This window comes from Bos grunniens, chromosome 5, assembly GCF_055505025.1.
Source record: "Bos grunniens cultivar Pamir isolate PY7600 chromosome 5, Bosgru_T2T1.0, whole genome shotgun sequence".
Classification (NCBI taxonomy): Eukaryota; Metazoa; Chordata; class Mammalia; order Artiodactyla; family Bovidae; genus Bos; species Bos grunniens.
Genome location: NC_141169.1, coordinates 30,708,168 through 30,724,767, shown reverse-complemented (window position 1 = coordinate 30,724,767; position 16,600 = coordinate 30,708,168). Strand labels below are relative to the sequence as shown.

At 55.3% G+C, this 16,600-nt stretch overlaps 1 protein-coding gene across 1 annotated transcript in view; it reads right to left on the bottom strand.

Moving 5' to 3' along the window:
• Nucleotides 1-16,361, bottom strand: part of FAIM2 (Fas apoptotic inhibitory molecule 2) — a 30,593-nt gene extending 14,232 nt beyond the window's left edge. Inside the window, exons 1-10 of the mRNA XM_086399556.1 lie at nucleotides 16,254-16,361; nucleotides 12,736-12,931; nucleotides 9,552-9,655; nucleotides 9,073-9,137; nucleotides 8,583-8,636; nucleotides 2,559-2,609; nucleotides 2,228-2,267; nucleotides 1,701-1,738; nucleotides 1,089-1,176; nucleotides 727-822 (exon numbers count right to left, since the gene is read on the bottom strand). Coding sequence (XP_086255682.1) covers nucleotides 727-822; nucleotides 1,089-1,176; nucleotides 1,701-1,738; nucleotides 2,228-2,267; nucleotides 2,559-2,609; nucleotides 8,583-8,636; nucleotides 9,073-9,137; nucleotides 9,552-9,655; nucleotides 12,736-12,931; nucleotides 16,254-16,268 — 747 coding nt within the window. The 5' untranslated portion in view covers nucleotides 16,269-16,361. The remainder of the gene's footprint in view (nucleotides 1-726; nucleotides 823-1,088; nucleotides 1,177-1,700; nucleotides 1,739-2,227; nucleotides 2,268-2,558; nucleotides 2,610-8,582; nucleotides 8,637-9,072; nucleotides 9,138-9,551; nucleotides 9,656-12,735; nucleotides 12,932-16,253) is intronic.
• Nucleotides 16,362-16,600: the final 239 nt, after the last annotated feature.

Here is a 16,600-nt window from a genome sequence, read left to right as displayed (position 1 = left end):
ACAAGGGGTGGTGGGGACCAAGAGGAGCCTGGGGGCACGCACAGCACTGGGTTCAGCTGGGGTCCAGTAGCTGCTCTCTTGGGTTCCCAGGATTCAAACCCCCTCCTGTGATGCCCTCGGTCTGCCCCTTCTCCACCTGCAGCAGCCCGAGTGCCTGGAATAGGTCACTGAGCCCCGAGCAGTCCTAGCTGGGTTTCACCGCAAGCCAGACACTTAAAGAGCTGAGATTCGACTGTTCCCATGGACACCGTCATGAGGTGAGGGTGTGTTTAGAGCCCTGCCGTCTCACTTTCCACCTGCCTGGCCAGCCAGATCCTGCCTCTCTGGACTTGACTGATCCCCCCAGAGTCCCAGGAGGCCTGTCCTCAGGGCCCCTCTGGGCTTCATAGCCCCATGGAACTCCAGAGCCCCTCCCCTGCCTAGGGTTTACAAAAGCTCCTAGCCCTCCGCCTCAGCCTCGCCTCCGCCCTAGCGGGGAGGATAGGAAAGGTGAAGCCGGATGTGGCTTGTGGAGCGGGCAGGTGCCCAGACCTGCCAAGAAAAGCCTGTGTTTGCTTACACTGCCAACAAGCCCATGGAAGGTGCCAGGAGGGGCAGGACTGGATGGCAGGCTGTGAGGCCTTGGCTCCGGGCCTTCCCTGGAGGGCGCAGGAGGAAGCGGCAGCCTCGGGCCAGCGATCCCGCCCCCTTTATCCCCAGGGGCGGCAGGCAGAGCCAGAGACTCACATATTGGAAGGGCAGGAGGATGGCCAGGATGAGCCCACTGAAGAAGAGGGTCATGAGCAGCACGAAGAGCACACCTTGGCAGGATGTGAAGTCGAACTGCAGGGATGGGCTGAGCGTCAGCTGCAGGGCCCCTCAGGCCTGGACAGGGCAGCCCGGCGTTCCTGGGGGCCCTGGCCAGAAGGCTGAGGCCTCGGTGGCAGGCTGCCTTCCAGTGCTCACCCCAGAACCTGGCGTTCCGCCCCATCCACTCCAGGTGCCCTCCCCACAAGCTTCTCATCCTTGTGACCTCTCCCCAGCCAGGGATCCAAGCTCGGAGCCTGCATCCCACCTGCCTTCCCAGGCCCACGGGCCCCAGAGCTGACCTTGGTCTGGAAGCTGAAGACTGTGACCGAGAGGCAGACGAGGGCCGTGATGCTCAGGCACAGCAGCACAGACGTGGTGTTGTAGTAACTGCAGGACCCGCAGGCAGGGGCTCAGCCTCAGGGCAGGGCTTCTGGTCTCCCCCGGCCCTCCTCCCAGGCCCACCCCCTTCTGCAAGGACCTGATCCCACCTCCGTGAGGCCCACCTTCCCTCCTTTCCCATGATCCTCCCTCTCCTGCCTCCCCATCCTTTCTACTGGAACCCAACCTCCCAACATGCTTAGGACTCGAAATCCTGTTAGAAGGATCCTGAAGAGGTGGTGGTGGTGGGGTTTGTGCTGGTGTATGGAGGTGGCTTTCAGGGAACTGCATGAGCATGAACCTGGGGTCCTTTCAGGTGCAGCTTGAGAGGTGTCACCTTGCTGTCCTCCGTCTCCCACCCCAACCCCGGCAGCCTGGCCAGGTCTTGGAGGCACTGTCCAGTAGAGTGCAGGAGGAGTGGGCTTGAAGCCAGCATTTCCTACCTGCCTGCCCCTCCCCAACACCTGCCTAGCCAGCGCTCCCAGGAGGGATAGTGTTTGGGGCAACTCCCCCATTCTGCCCATCTGCTTTACCTGGACAACATTCCAGTGAGGTAGGCCATGGACAGGGTCTGAAAGGAGAACAGTGTGAGGGAATAGTGGGGCCCAGACACCTTCAAGGGCCAGCCTGGGTCTCCCCGCCTTGTGCGCACCCCTCAACTCTGAGTCTGCTTTGTGCATATGCGCTTACCTCCAGAACTTCATCTGGGGAAGGAGGTCTCAACGGGCCTTGAGCCAGCTGTCCCTTTGTTCTTTTGCAGCCCTGCTCTTCCCCTTTCCTACGACCATCCCCCTTGTTACCCACAGCTCTAGGATTTCCCACACAAACCTCTTAAAAACAAATCATAGTGGAAAGAGAGAGTGGATGGACTGGAGAGAGGAAGCTCATTTGGAAAGAGAGGGTGAATTGTCTTTGAAGAAAAAGTGGGGTGAAAATACTCCTGCCTCCTTCAGTGACCTCATCTTGGCTGTCCCCAACTCCTGGCCCTCAAAACTCACTCTGCATCCCTGCTCCCTCCATCACTACAGCATCTGTCCCCAGACACCCCCACGTCACTTACAAAGATGGTCAGGAGGATCAGGTTCCAGGGGAAATGCCTCCTGTAAGGCAAGCCGCCAAGTTCAGAGGAGAGTGGGGTGCGGGCAGCACAGACCAGGGCTCTGCAAGCTCACCCCCACTCCTGGGGCACATCCCCATGGGCCCCCATCTGTCCACTCACCCTTCCCCAACCTTTGAGGTGCCAAGGAAACAGGGGAAGGCAGGCCTGCTTAACAGAGTCCAGAAAATGGGGCTCTCTTAGGGTGCACAGCACTGGTGGCAGGCAGGACTGGGGCCAGAACTTCCAAGATCCTGCTCATGTTCCCACAAGCTCCCCCCTCCACCATCTTTACCTGGGTCCAGAACAGCAGGCCAGGGTCAGGTAGGTCGCAAAGAACACAGCACTGCGAGAGACAGACAGACCGGCGAGTCAGCTGGTCTTTCCTGAAGCCTTTTCACTCAGTCGCCTGCTCAACCCACTCTCTGCCCACAGGACACCAAGCAAGGTGCTGCGGGTCAGGGGCAGGGATTGGTTAAGCCCACAACCATCCTAGAACCTTGCAACAGACAGGGTGATAGTCTAGTTCCAAAAGACAGGAAGGGGAATAAGATGAGCCTACTTCTAGAAATCATGAATCCTGGGTGCCATAGGATAGCTAACCACCCAATCCAAAGTGGTTTTCCTCCAGATAGTATCTTATAACTTGTGTGTGTGTGTATATACACAAACATATATATATGGGCTTCCCAGGTGGCCTGGTGGTGAAGAATCCACCTGTCAATGCAGCAGACACAAGAGATGCAAGTTTGATCCCTGGGTCGGGAAGATCCCCTGGAATAGGGAATGGCAACTCACTCCAGTATTCTTGCCTGGAAGATTCCATGGACAGAGGAGCCTGGCAGGCTGCAGTCCACAGAGTTGCAGAGAAAGAAACGTGACTGAACACGCACACATGCATGCGTATATGTAGGTGTATAGGTATAGTTTCATATATGGAGTTCATATAGTGTTCTCTATGTGCCAGCCAGAGAACTACATGCTTTATGAATATTGACTAATATAATCCTCACATCGTCTCTGTGAGGCTCATTGAGGCCAGCCGACTTGTCCAAGGTCACACAACTACCACAACAGCAGAGGCAGGGTTAGAACCCAGGCATTCTGGCCCCAGAGTCCTCACTTATAACCACTTACCCCACACTGCCTCCTTCAGGCCTTTCCCTGGACCTGTTGCTACTTGTAACGATCTTGTTTTTCCTGCCAGCACCTGGCACAGTGAGAAGTACCTATGGCATGAATTTCTGGATCAGGTGGCCATGTCCACCAGGAGACTGGCAGGAAGCTCAAGCGAAACCCAGAGACAAGGATTGAGGGTTGAGGATTTTCTGGAGAGCAGTAGAGGTGGAGGCCAGTCCAGGAGTGGGGAGATGAGGGCTGAGGACCCAAGGGTGGGGCATGATCATGCCTACCTAGATTGGTGCCAATGCCAATGCATGGTCTCCAGTGCCCAATGTGCCCTCAGACATGGCACCTGTCATCCCTCCCCATCTCTGTCCTCAGTTCTCTCGCCCATCCCCTATGGCAGCAACGCCAACCATCCTCCGCCAGCTTCAAACCTCCCAGGCTGCCTCACTCTCCTGCCTGGTCTGCCCTGATGTGTCCCAGAAAGATCTAGGATGAGGTGGGGCGCCCCGGCTCCCTGTCTGCCACCTGGAAACATCACGTCACGGATCTCTGTGTGCTTCCTCCCGTCCCTCCTCTCATCGCAGACTAATCCCCCAAGCCTCTGGGTCCCACACCCTCCCCTGTCCTGCCATTGACCCTCACACACCTCCTCAGCTGTTCTCCTGAATCTTTAAACAACACCTTTAATGGTTCTAGCTACTGCGACATTATCCACCCTTATAGCCAAGCTTCTTGAAAAAGTTGTCTCTGTTGAAGGCATTTTCTCCATCTCATAATTACTCCTCAACAAACCAGCCTGAGCCCCAGCTTAATGAGAGCTGCCTTTGCAACATCACTATGACCTTGTTGAGTCCAGTTGACACTTGTCCATACTTATCTTTCCTGGCATCTCAATATCTGATCTCTCACTTGTTGCCCTGGTTCCACAATGACATAGCCTTGGGTTCCTGCCTAACTCCCTTGGTCACTCCTTCTCTACCTGCTTCAGCACCAGGTCTCTTCTGTCAAGCTGTCTCCTTTCACACTCCCCTTGGGTAGGTTCACTCATTCCTAGGACTCCCTTTATCAGGCAGATGCTCATGACTTGCACACCCATATTTCTGATCTAGAATTTCCTTCTCAACCTCAGACCTGAATAACCAACTGCCGACTGGGCAGACACATTCAGAAACATACCCAACGCAGAAGGTTAGAATCGAACTTGTCCTCTTCCTTGCTCCTTCTTGGGCACCCCCCATTGCAGCCTTGGAGTCACCCACCCAGCAGCTCAGTCAGCTGTAACTCCCAGCCTGCTACACCCAACTAATCACTTGGACCTGTAAGTCCTCTACCTAGGCAGCTCTCAAATCTATTCCCTTTTCTCCATTCCTGCAATCACCCTTTTAGGTTGAGCCACCTCTGTCTATCTAGTCCTTCTGCCTCCAACCCTGCCTGCCACTCTCCAAGCTACAGGCAGATCCCATCATGTGACTCTTCTGTTTAAAATTCCAAAGACCTGGCAATGTCTTGTGTGATCCACTCCCTGCCTACCTCCCCAGCCCATCCCGCACCATGCTCCACCCCACCATCTACCCTCTCATCGCCCTCCGCATCCTCACAGGGTGACCACCTCCCTCTGCCCCGGCTGGAAAGGACCAACCAGCGATGATGCCTGTGGCCGGGATTGGAGGGGCTTGCTCTGTGCACCGCGGACAGAACTCAGCCAAAGCCTGCACCTCATACCCCACAGGCCTGCTCATCGGATCCGCACCCAGGTGTAGCATCTGGAACGACCTATTGTCTAATCCTCAGCCTGGCACGGGTTAGGCGATCTTTAAACATTCCTGGATGAAAAACTCGGGGAATGCAGGGGTTGAGACAAGGCCACTGGATTTGGTGAACAGGAGCCCTCTGTCTTCACCCTTCCCTACTCTTCGGTGGTTTGTAAATGCTGCGTCACTGTTGTCACAGTGATGGAGGGGTTCTCAGTGCCATGACCAGGGCTGCTGCAAGACATCCTGCTCTGTGAGGGACCATGGCATCATCCTGCCCCTGGAGTTGTTAAGAAACACTCCAGCACTTGCTCTCTTTGGGTCTCCCTTGAGTCACCGGTCAGTCACTTCAACAATAATGATAATAATAATACCTTAGTCTCTGTGTATCCTGGGTGTGGGGCCTATCTCCCTGGCCAGACTAGAAGCTTCCTGAGGGCAGAGCTCAACCTCCTTTTCTCTCCGGTCCAGAGCTCCTCAACCCTCCAGATGAGTGGTTGGGAGGAAGGGCAGAGGGACGGGCGGCCTGGGGGCAGCTTGGGAGCCTGACCCTCATGTTTCCCCTCCCAGCTCTGGCACCACTGTCATGTGACCTCGCACAAGCTACTGAATTGCAGAGCCCCAGCGTCCTGCTTTGTCAAATAGGAATACTGGTACCAGTTCACTGTAGCGAGAGTTGGACGGCAGCACCCAGTCCAGCCTTGAGCACCAAGGCCTGGTGAAGGGGAGGGGAGGTTGAGCGCTGTTATTATTATGACTAGACCCTGGCTGACTGACAGCTTCCTGGAGAGGCTGGGACCCATCTCCCCCCGCCCCAGTTCTGGGCTCACATTTGTCCTCCTCTGCCTGGCTCCCCCCACCTCCATATCATGGTCCTTACTCCCCCCACCACAGGGAGGCATGCAGTTCCTGCTGCCGCGGCTCAGAGAAAGCAATCAGACAGTAAGGCAAGAGCCCACTGAGGGAGGTAACTGGGGCCTGGAGAAAGCGAGGGCTGGGGGTGGGGGTGCTGGGAGGCGGCCATCCAGGGAGTGGAGAATGAGTCACAGGAGTTAGAAAGAGACAGACTCGTCAGATCCAGGGCCCCAGGGCCTGAGCTGGAGCCATGGTCTATTTACAGAATGTCAACACAGAGGCACGAGGCTCAGGTGGAGGCCAGCGTCCAAACCCAGCGTCCTCTCCCAACTTACGCTGCTCCGGGACCAGTTCCTGGCTGTGGCGGAGGCTGCCGGGCACGGAGGGGACATGCAACAGCTTTGCAGTCGGAAAGACAGGCTTCAATCCTGGCTCTGCTGCTTAGGAAGCAACATCTTCACTCTGACCCTCATTTTTTTCAATGTATAAAATGGTAATAATAACAGTATCTGTCTGGGAGGGTTGTTGTTAGGGATCGAATGAAGAATATCTGCAAATCCCATGGCACAGTGCTTCATACAGAGAAAAAGACCTGTTTCATTCTTATTGCTGTTAAGGGCTTGGTACTTGGGGAGGGGTGAGACCCACTAGATGTCAGGCCTGGTAGGTGTCCGACCCAGAGGCAGACTCAGGACCAAGGTGAGGTGGGGAGGGGGCTGGAAGGACAGAGCCACAGGCTGGCTTTTTGTAGGACAGCACAGCATCTCGGTGGTGAATTCATCAGCACCATTACGGCTTTGCCATGCTCCATGGAAAGCACAGGGCCCAGGCCCAATTCCGGCTTCTCTCCACCCCCATCCATCCCTGAGCCCAGCACAGCATCTCTGTTTTCTGCCTGGAGATGCTGAGGAGGAAGGAGGATGCTAAGTCTCGGCATTCGGAGGTCAGAGTCTCACACCCGCCCTCAGTGGGTCGACTCTGCCTCCACTTCCTGAGCTGCTTATTCTTGGATTGTTCCCCTGCTCCATCTGCTCAGGGCACAGAGTCCTGAAGACTCCCCCACAGAAAGCCTGACGAGGGGCCTGGAAACTCTCTCGAGGTCTCGGGGCTCAGAGGCTGCCAGGAGGTGCTGACGTGCTGGGAGTCATGCCAACCCGCCACGTGGGCTGATGGGGGCAGCAGTCCCTGGGGCCTCATTAGCTTTACCCTCATTAGTGTGCCCAGTTCCCCTAGACGCTCGCCTCCCTGCCTGGTCTGCAGACAGGCCCTCTGTCCTGCACCCTAAGAAAGGCTTTGGGTGTGAATGTCTCCTCCCCTGGGACCCCCAGCTTAGGGCTCTTAAAGAGCCCCAGAGGCCAAGATGTCTCCTTCCTGTCAGTCTCTGGGCTGGCTTATGTTATCTCAAGGCCCACTGTGGGATTGTTCTGGGCTCGGGTGATCCAAGAAGCTCTGGGCTGAGCCTACATTTTCCACCAGATTCCTTTTCAATAACAGGCCTGGGACAGCTGTAGTGCACAAGCTCCTTGGGTGGACATTGGAAGCCTCCATCCCAGAACGCCCACTGCTCTGTTGGGTGTCCCAGATTCCCCTCCACGGACCCCTGCAGTGCTCCGCCAGCCTGGTCCCTAACTCAACAAACGTACCCCCATGCACTCCCACTCCAGCTCCCACACACGCTTTTGCTTAAGCCACTCCAGTCCCCAGTCCTCTTGGCCCCTCCTGACAGGGACCGAGAGCTGCCCCTCCTCTTTCACGGGCTGCCTGGCCCTGCAGAGGCTGCCTTCCCAGCAGCCCCAGTTCCGGCCTGGGCTCACAATGGGTGCTGAAGGAGACTTTGCTGACAGTAGCTCTGCTTTGAGCCTATGGTGGTCCGGCCTGGTGTTATCCAGAACAATTTCTTAACTGCCCACCTGGGAGGGTCAGAAGAGCCTTCTCTCAAGTTACTTGCCATGTTCCTTGCAGAGTTTAGGATAGGCGGGAGCTGACTGCTTGAGGGGAAGGGAGTCTGCCAAGCAGAGGGATTAAGAGTGCAAGCCTCAACCTGAATCCTGGGTTTGAACCCCAGCTCCACCACTGTCTACTTGTGTGATCTTGGGCAAACTCAACCTCTCCAAGCCTGAGTTTTCCAAGGTAATTATACCCAGTAGACCTGAGCGAATGCAATACTGTATATCAAGCACAGCGAACAATGCCCAGCCCTTATTAGGCACTTTATAAGTGGCAGCTATTATGATTAATAATTCGTAAGCACTAATAACACTATGTTAATAAGAGTAGCAACATTATTATTAGTGTAGGCCAAGGCGTCCCAGCCCCTTTCTGCTCAGGGCCAAGGTCTGGGTCTCTCCAGCCATGACCCCAGCTCCACCCTTCCCTCCTTATGCAGGCTCCAGAACCAACACGCCTCTTCTCCCCTCCCTCTCAGACCTAAACACCTCAGAAGGGCCCTTCTGGCCATGCTCCTGTGAGGACAGTCCCCATGGGGTGGGGAGAGGCCATGGGCTGGGACTTGTCAGCAGAGACCTTCCACCCTGGGCCGCCATGGGTGCTTCCGGTGAGGGGGGTGGGTGGCGCGGAATACTCACTAGGATGCCCAGTACCAGCCTGGGTTGGCCTGGACATAGTCCTTCACGGGGTCACTGCAGAGAAAGGAGGAAGAGAGAATCCGAATTGACCCTCTGTCTCCATTTCTGGCTCTACATCTGCACCTGCCCCCCGCTCCCAGTTCACAGGACTGGAGAGGAAGAAAGGAGTGACTGCAACCCTGGTGGGGCAGGGGACCCCAGCCACAGTCTTGGGCTGAGACGCGGACATGCCTGGACGTAGGGCTGCGGTGTCTGAGAGGAACGGCTGCTTCACAGACACTCGCTGGCCCAGAAAGCATGGGGCCATCCCCACTGGAGGGAGGACCCCTCCATGTGTCCAGGCTAAGGTTCTTCCCAGCACGAGGGGTACCGCTGCCCTGAACAAATATCCCCAGGCAAACATTCCCAGACCTGTCTGATGCTGGATCCCCCCAACCCCACGCCTGGCCCCACCACTCCTGGAGTGTGCTGGTTCACATGGTCAACTCACCAGAAGGTAAAGAGAGCCACGACACCCAAGGTCACCAGCAGCTGAATCAGCAGAATGGTATAGACCTGGGGACAGGAAGGGGTTCCTCTCAGCTTAGGGGGCCCTGTTGGAGGCCGGGAGGCTCAGGCCCCCAGCCAAGATCAGGCAGGCCCTTCTTCCTGGTGACTCGATCTACCCTCCAGACCCGCATCCCAGGCCCTCCACCCTCCATCTTCAGAGTCACTGGAAGGAATCCAGGCCAAGGAGAAAAGAGAGCAATGACGCTCCACGGCCTGCACCCATGGGGTCTGGAGAGAAGAGAGCAGGTGTTCAGGCATAGCAGGGGGTGGTGGATGCCCCACTTACCAGCAGGTACTATCAGCTGGGGTCACAGCAATGGGGAGAAGGGTGGCCTCTGGGCAGAGGGTTGGGCCAGGGGTTTCTCAAGGGGATTTTCCTGCCCACCCTCCCAGTTTGGAGGAGTTGGGGGAGGCAGTTACCTTTCTGATGAAGACTCGGCGAACCTTCTGGTCGTCCCAACTGAAGGTGGTGAAGAACTCATGGTCTCCAGTGGGGAAGCCACTCTCATAGCTGGAGCTGCTGTCTGCGTGGCAGGGGGAGGGCCATGAGTGCCCCCCACACACATGTGAACACCGCCCCCGACGGCCACCCGCTCAGAGTATTTGTCAGACTGGCTCCCAGGACCAGGCGAAGCCTCTTTCTCCAGCCCCATTCTCAAACCTCCAGCCCCACCGCATCTCTTCCCACAGAGGTCCCAGACCTCTCCCAGGGTGCCTCTCACCTGTCTCGTTCTGAGTCCTGAGAAAGAACTGTCTCCTCCCCTTCTTCCTGCCCCCACCCCCAGCTGGGGCTCCCTGGGGGCCATGTTCTTTCATAGAAATGTGGCCTTTCCCTCTTGTGCCCCCCATACCCCTCCCTGGACACTCTAGCTCCCTCTTGGTTGAGAATCAGAGAGGGGACAGCCACGCTCCCCGGGCCACCTCGCACATCCCCAGGGTCATTGGTCCAACCCCAGGTTGCTCTGAGGCCCTTGGGGTGGGAAGTGGAGACTCCTGGGAAGATCAGACCTGCTGGTGCTCTAGCTGGGAATCAGGGAAGGGCAGTGACTGGAGGGGAAATAAAGTCAGGTGAAGTTTGGGAGCCTGGTCCTAGAACTTACACTTTCAGAAAAGCATGGGCTCCATAGGAAAACATGTGGATCGGTCCTCAAGACTGCCTAGCTGTGGGACCTTAAGGGAGTCACCAGCCTTCTCTGAGTCTCTTCTATGATAGAGGTCAGTGATACCCACCCACCAGGGATGAAACAAGATAAAAGTGAAAACTTTGTGCCTGATGCTGACCACACCAACCTCTTAATTCTGCATCTGAATCATTCCTAAAGCCTCAAATGTGTCCACTCTATTCTCCCCCACTATCCCTACCAGATCTCCCCGACCTTCCCCTCCACCGCAATAGCCTCTACCTTGGTCTTTCAAAGCTGATGTTGGCACTGCCCTTGCTTCAGGTTCTTTGATGGCTCCCCACTGCCTTTTGGGATTCCCCAGTGGCTCAGATGGTAAAGAATATGCCTGAAGTCCATGCAACTGGGGTTCCAACCCTGGGTTGGAAAGATCCCTTGTAAAAGGGAATGGCTACCCACTCCAGTATTCTTGCCTGAAGAATTCCACGGACAGAGGAGCCTGATAGACTATAGTCCACGGGGTCACAAAGACTCAGACAGGACTTAGTGACTAACACACTGCCTTTTATTCAAGTTTGAGTTCCCCAACAAAGCCTCCTCAGCCTCCCATGAGCCCTCCGGCTCCACTGCACACTGCTCCCTGCTACTCTTCTCCAGCGTGACTGTATTTTTTTCAGTGATATGTTCTCATGCCTCTGAGCCTCTGCATATTCTTTCTTTCAACCTCAGACCCTCATTTTCCCACCTCTTCACCAATCTAACACATGCCATCCTTCAGGACTCCATGTGGATACCCCTTCCTCCAGGAAGTCCTCCCTGACTGTCGGCAGGTGAATGGCTGAGGCCTCCATCACCGCACCTGTTTCCCTGTGTGGTGGTTGTCCATTTACTTGTCTACACAGTCATTTCTGTGAATGTAGGTCTTGCAAATCGGTGCATCCCTAGAAACCAGCTCAGTGCCAGACACAGTGCCTGGTGCAGGCTTAGGAAATGTTTGTCATCTGCTGACTGAAGTGAGCTGCTTTCCTCTGCCCTGACAGTTCTGTGAAAACATTCCTTACAGCAGCCATTCCTGGCAACCAGGACACAGGAAATGAGGAAGTGGGGAGGGAGGTAGACCAGTTGCCAGCCTGGGGCTTGAAGACCCTAAACCTCTTATCCTTCACTACTCTGTGTACTGTCTACGTTTCCTGCCAAAGCCCAAGTGGCCAGGCCACAGAGGGGGAGGAAAGGAGAGAAAAAGCAGTCCTGTGGGTGTCGGGGGCAGTAGGAAGGGCTCCCATGAACACCAAACCTTCATAGGCCCTCCAGTAGGTCACGGTGGGGTGGGACTTCTTGGCCTGAGGAGCTTTGTGGTGGGAGGTGCGAACCATGGTGGCCACTCCTTGTGAGTAAAGACTCTGTCTGAGGCATTGTTCTTGGGGTTGCTTCTAGAATTCTGTTAGGGGTGGGGGTGGGGACTCAATAAGGTGGGGGAGGGGATAAGGGGCTGTTGAGGGAGGTTGAAGGGGCTGAGGAAGACTTCATTACACCTCGTGGGGGGTTGTATGTTCCCAGGCCTGAGGCAAGGTTTCCCCAGGCTGCTCAGCCTAACAGAGGGGTCCCTAACCAGCCATGATTCTTAGTCTGCAAGGAGCTAGCATCAGCCTGCATGGGTCTGCTTAGGAACTGTACCTGACTGTGAGAGATGCTAAGGCTGGTGTGGGTTAGTTGTTCAGTCGTGTCTGACTCTTTGCAACCCCATGGACCGTAGCCCACCAGGCTCCTCTGTCCATGGGATTCTCCAGGCAAGAATACTGGAGTGGGTTGCTATGCCCTCCTCCAAGGGGATCTTCCAGACCCAGGGATCGAACCCTGGTCTCCTGCGTTGCAGGTGGGTTCTCTACCATCTGACCCACCAGGTAATCCCACTACAGCTGATATTTGCTTCCAGTTAAGGCCTGGGGGAGGGAAAGAGTCAAGGAGAGTGATGGATGAAGGGGATCCTCAGGTTGGGGCCCCCAACAACCCTGGGGCCTCCATGCACACAGGTTTCAGATCAGCCAGCATGTAAGCAGACTGCATCCCATTCACAGGGAGCCAGTCCCAGTTGAGGCCACGGTCAACTGTGGTCTCGTACTGTTCCTTCCTGTGTCCGCTCTAACCTTGCTCACTCCTACTCTGCATCCCTTTCTTCTAGACCAACTTCTGGTTTTTCTCCCCTATCTGTTCCCTCTTTTTGTCCTAGCTCGATAACTTGGAAAAAACCTCTCTTACCTACCGAAGAGAACTCTGACTGCAGAAACTGTATCTTTCTTTTCTCATGGAGTTCTCCTTGACCTATCTTTAGAACAGCCCTCCAAACTCCAAACCTTTGACATCACAGCCTCATCTGACAACCACACAGTGCATCTATTTCTGGGCAACTTCCTCCTACACAGGTTTTTTCATACAGGCCCACCACTTCCCCTCAGGCTCCTGCCTCCAGGAACTGAGAGACTTACTAGGGTCCACGTAGGCCCAGCTGGGGTGGAGAGGCACAGCCGAGGGGGCGGGGGGGAAGGCTCCTGCCTTGAGCCCCTCCCCAGAGGTGGCCTCCTCATAGGAGGGCGGGGCCGAGGGCACTGCCGGAGTCTCCTTCTTCTCGCCATTCGCCTGCTGCTGCCCCTCTGTCCCGGGGGCCTTGTTAGCCACGGAGAGCTGTGGAGGAGAGGCAGAAAAAGACAGTCACCGGGGACAGGGCGCCACCCAAGTCCTCCGCACCAGCCCCTCCACTTCTGGGATTGCCCCAGGTACTTTGTCCCCTTACTAGAATGACAGGGGTGCAGACAAGAGTTTCCCTATTTTATGTGGGGTATATATACAATGGAATATTACTCAGCCTTAAAGAAGGAATTCCTGTCATTTGCAGCAGCATGAATGAATCAGGAGGACATTATGCTAAGTGAAATAAGCCAGACCCAGAAAGAAAAAACTGGAGGATCTCACTTATACATGGAATCTGAAATAGTCAAACTCACAGGAGCACAGAGTAGAATGGTGGCTGCCAGGGTCAGCGGGTGGTGGGGGGAGTGGGGAGATACTGGTCAAAGGGTACAAAGGTTCAGTTATGCACGATGAATAAGTTGTGGAGATCTAATGCACAGCATGGTGGCTAGAGTTAACAATACCGTATTGTGTCCTTGAAATCTGCTGAAAGGGTAGATCATAAGTGTTCTTGCCACCAAAAAACAAAGAGAAAGTAACTATGTGAAGTGATGGACGTGTTAACTAGCTTGATTGGGGTGATCATTTTGCAAGTTACATGTACATCAAAATATCATACACCTTAGATATATACAATTTGTTTTTTTGTTTTTGGCTGTGCCATGCAGCATGTGGGATCTTAGTTCTCCTACCAGGGATCGAACCTACACTTCCTGCAGTGGGAGAGTGGAGTCTTAATCACTGGACCACCAGGGAAGTCCCTGTATACAATTTCTATTTGTCAATTCTACCCCCAATAAAGCTGGAGAAAAGAATCTTATTTTATGGATGAGAGAACTGAGCTCTAGGAGGCTCGGAGCTGGCCAGAGGCATACACACTGGAATAGGGGTAAGAACTGAGCAAGCTGGAAATTCTTAGGAGAGCCCACCATTGGGGGTCACTGTCCCTGGGGCAGTGCCCGGCTCTAAACGATTTCACCTTTTTCCTGGGGTCCAGAGAAGGGCCTTGCACAGAGTAGGCGCTTAAAAAATACTACTCAATGAAAAGTTCTCTCACTCAATCTCCCTGTTACCTTGCTAACTATATTTTTGACCCCTGTTTTCAAATGAGGGAACTGAGGCTCAGAGAGGAAGAATGACTCAAAGCCGGCCATGGCCCACTGGGCTGCAGAGTCCAGACACCATCCACTGGGACTGGCCTTCTCCTGGGCTGGAGAGGACCAAGGAGGGCAGGGATTTGGAAAGCAGGGAAACAGAAGGGGGAGAGGAGAGGGGGAAAGGAGGAAGAGGAATAGGGGCTGCAGCGAAGTGGAGGGGCAAGAAGCCCTTGGCTAAGAATCCGTTTTGGAAATCTCAAGGCCTTCCCTAGTGGCTCAGTTGGTAAAGAATCTGCCTGCAATGCAGAAGACCCAGGTTCAATCCCTGGGTCGGGAAGGTCCGCTGGAGGAGGGAATGGCAACCCACTCCAGTATTTGTGCCTGGAGAATTCCAAGGACAGAGGAGCTGGCAGGCTACAGTCCATGGGGTTGCAAAGAGTCGGACACGACTGAGGGACTAACTCTTTCTTTCTTTCTTATTGGAAATCTCAGCCTCTCTCCCTTAAACCAGAATAGAATCAGACTGTTACTAATGGAAGGGAAAGCGCCTTGTTCAGCCCCTTCCATCATCTTACAGACAAGGAAACTGAGGCCCAGTGGGAAATGTCCCATGGCAGGATGACAGGCCCCGACAATGTACAAGTTCAGCTTCGGTGAGAGGATATGGGCTTTGAGGGCCCGAATGAGGCCGCCAGGGAAGAGATGACTTGGGAGGCAAGGGTGGTATGAAAAAGGAAACCACACCAGGATATTCTGCTTCCGTCCAGCCCTGAGGACCACTGAACTGGAGGGGCCTTTTCCATCATCAGAAAGCCTGGGAGCAAGCTGGGGGGGTGGGGGGTGGAAGAGGCAGGGGCAATACATTCACCCCAGGACAGGAAGCAGCGTCAGCAAAGTGACTGATGGAGGCAGGGGTGGGAAGTGGAGGGAGAGAATCCGCAGAGGTGGGAGCGCTTCATTTTCCCCATGGTGAACCCCCACCCCTCGATCCTCAGGGAAGGGCCTCAGAACCCAGGCCTGTGGGAATGGAGCCCTGGCTCATCTGCTTCCCTCCTACTCGCCAATCCCCTTCATCATCCAGATCGGAAGGGTCATGCCCAGGAAAATCCACTTCAGCCCACCAGAACCAAGGTCCTCTGAGCCCAGACCCAGGGCTCGTGCCTGGGAAAGGATTATCACCTCTGACCTCAGCCCTGTCCACACTGGTCCTCCTCACCAGGAACCACCCTGCTAACCAGACCCCCAGAGCCTCCTTGGCCCTGCCCTCCCCACATCCAGCACTCCCAAGTGAAGCCTGCCCAAATGGCAGGAGATGGTATCACCCAATGACATCATTTTTTGGCCTGATGAGCTTGCAAACAAGGAAAAGAGGGTCTAAGAGCCCAGGAAAGATGCCATTGGCTCTGAGGCTCATCTCTGAGGAAAAAAAAGTGGGAGCAGAAGGGAAGCCCTTCTTCTGTTTTCTCTACCCAATCCTTAGCACCACCCCAGAGGACCCTCTTCCTTTGCCTGAGGCCCTGGTGGTTGTATAATTCCACAGGCTGTCAATGTTACATAACCCTACTAGGCCAGCCAAGTCTCTGCCCCAGTCCCCCTCCTCTACATTTCAGGCCTAAAACAGGAACAAAAAGAGAAGACGTTTTATCCGGTCCCATTCAGTCCCATGTCTGGCCAAAACCAAAACAAAAATTAGAACATCCTGAAGCAGGGTTGCCATAGTAACTCCTCAGCCACAGGGGCTGTATCCAGAAATGGAAAGATGACAGGGAGTTGGAGGGGGGGTTTCTGTGGAGGGTGTAAAAGATGAGTATAACATGGTTGAGGTTGGGATTGGACAAAAGAGGGGGGTGCCACATAGAGACTGCCTCTGAGGGTTCATCCTGGGGATACACACACACACACACACACACACACACACACACACGACTCCTAAGCTGACTCCTTAAGAAGACCTGGGCATCTGTGAAGGGTCCTGTGATGCCAAAGCATGGGTGGAATGTAGATGGAGGAGAGGAGAGCCTGGTGGGCAGGAAGAGGCCACAGCCCATTCCTTGAAATGGGCCTTTGGGTCCTCTGACTTCAGCAAGGACCACCCAGGACCTTCGCACAAGAGCCAAGCACAAGGTGCTTACAATGGTTCAGAGGGCTTGCTAAGGATGACAGGGAGATGGGGGAAACCTGAGGATGGAGGATGGTGCGGGCAGGGGAGATGCCGGTACCTTTCCCTGTGTCATGGTGCCGTCTCTCGGGGAAGGGGTGCCTGAGGCAGAGGCGGCCGCTCGGGTCACCGCAGCCTGCCTGCGTCTCTTCCTTTCTCCGCGTGGGTTCTAGCAACATCCACTGCAGCCGGGCCAGGCGGACCGGAGCGTACCATCCAGGCACGGGGGGTGGGGGGAAGAGGGGGCGGGCCAGGAGGCTGCTGCGGAGGCCTCTGCGGAGCTGCAGGCGGCGGCGGAGGAGGAGGAGCACCGCCCCCTCCTCCCACCCCCTTCACCCTGGTACCCTCAGCCCCGGGGACCAGGGAGCTCAGCGCTGCGGCACTGCCCAAGTGGATGTGTCCGCGCGG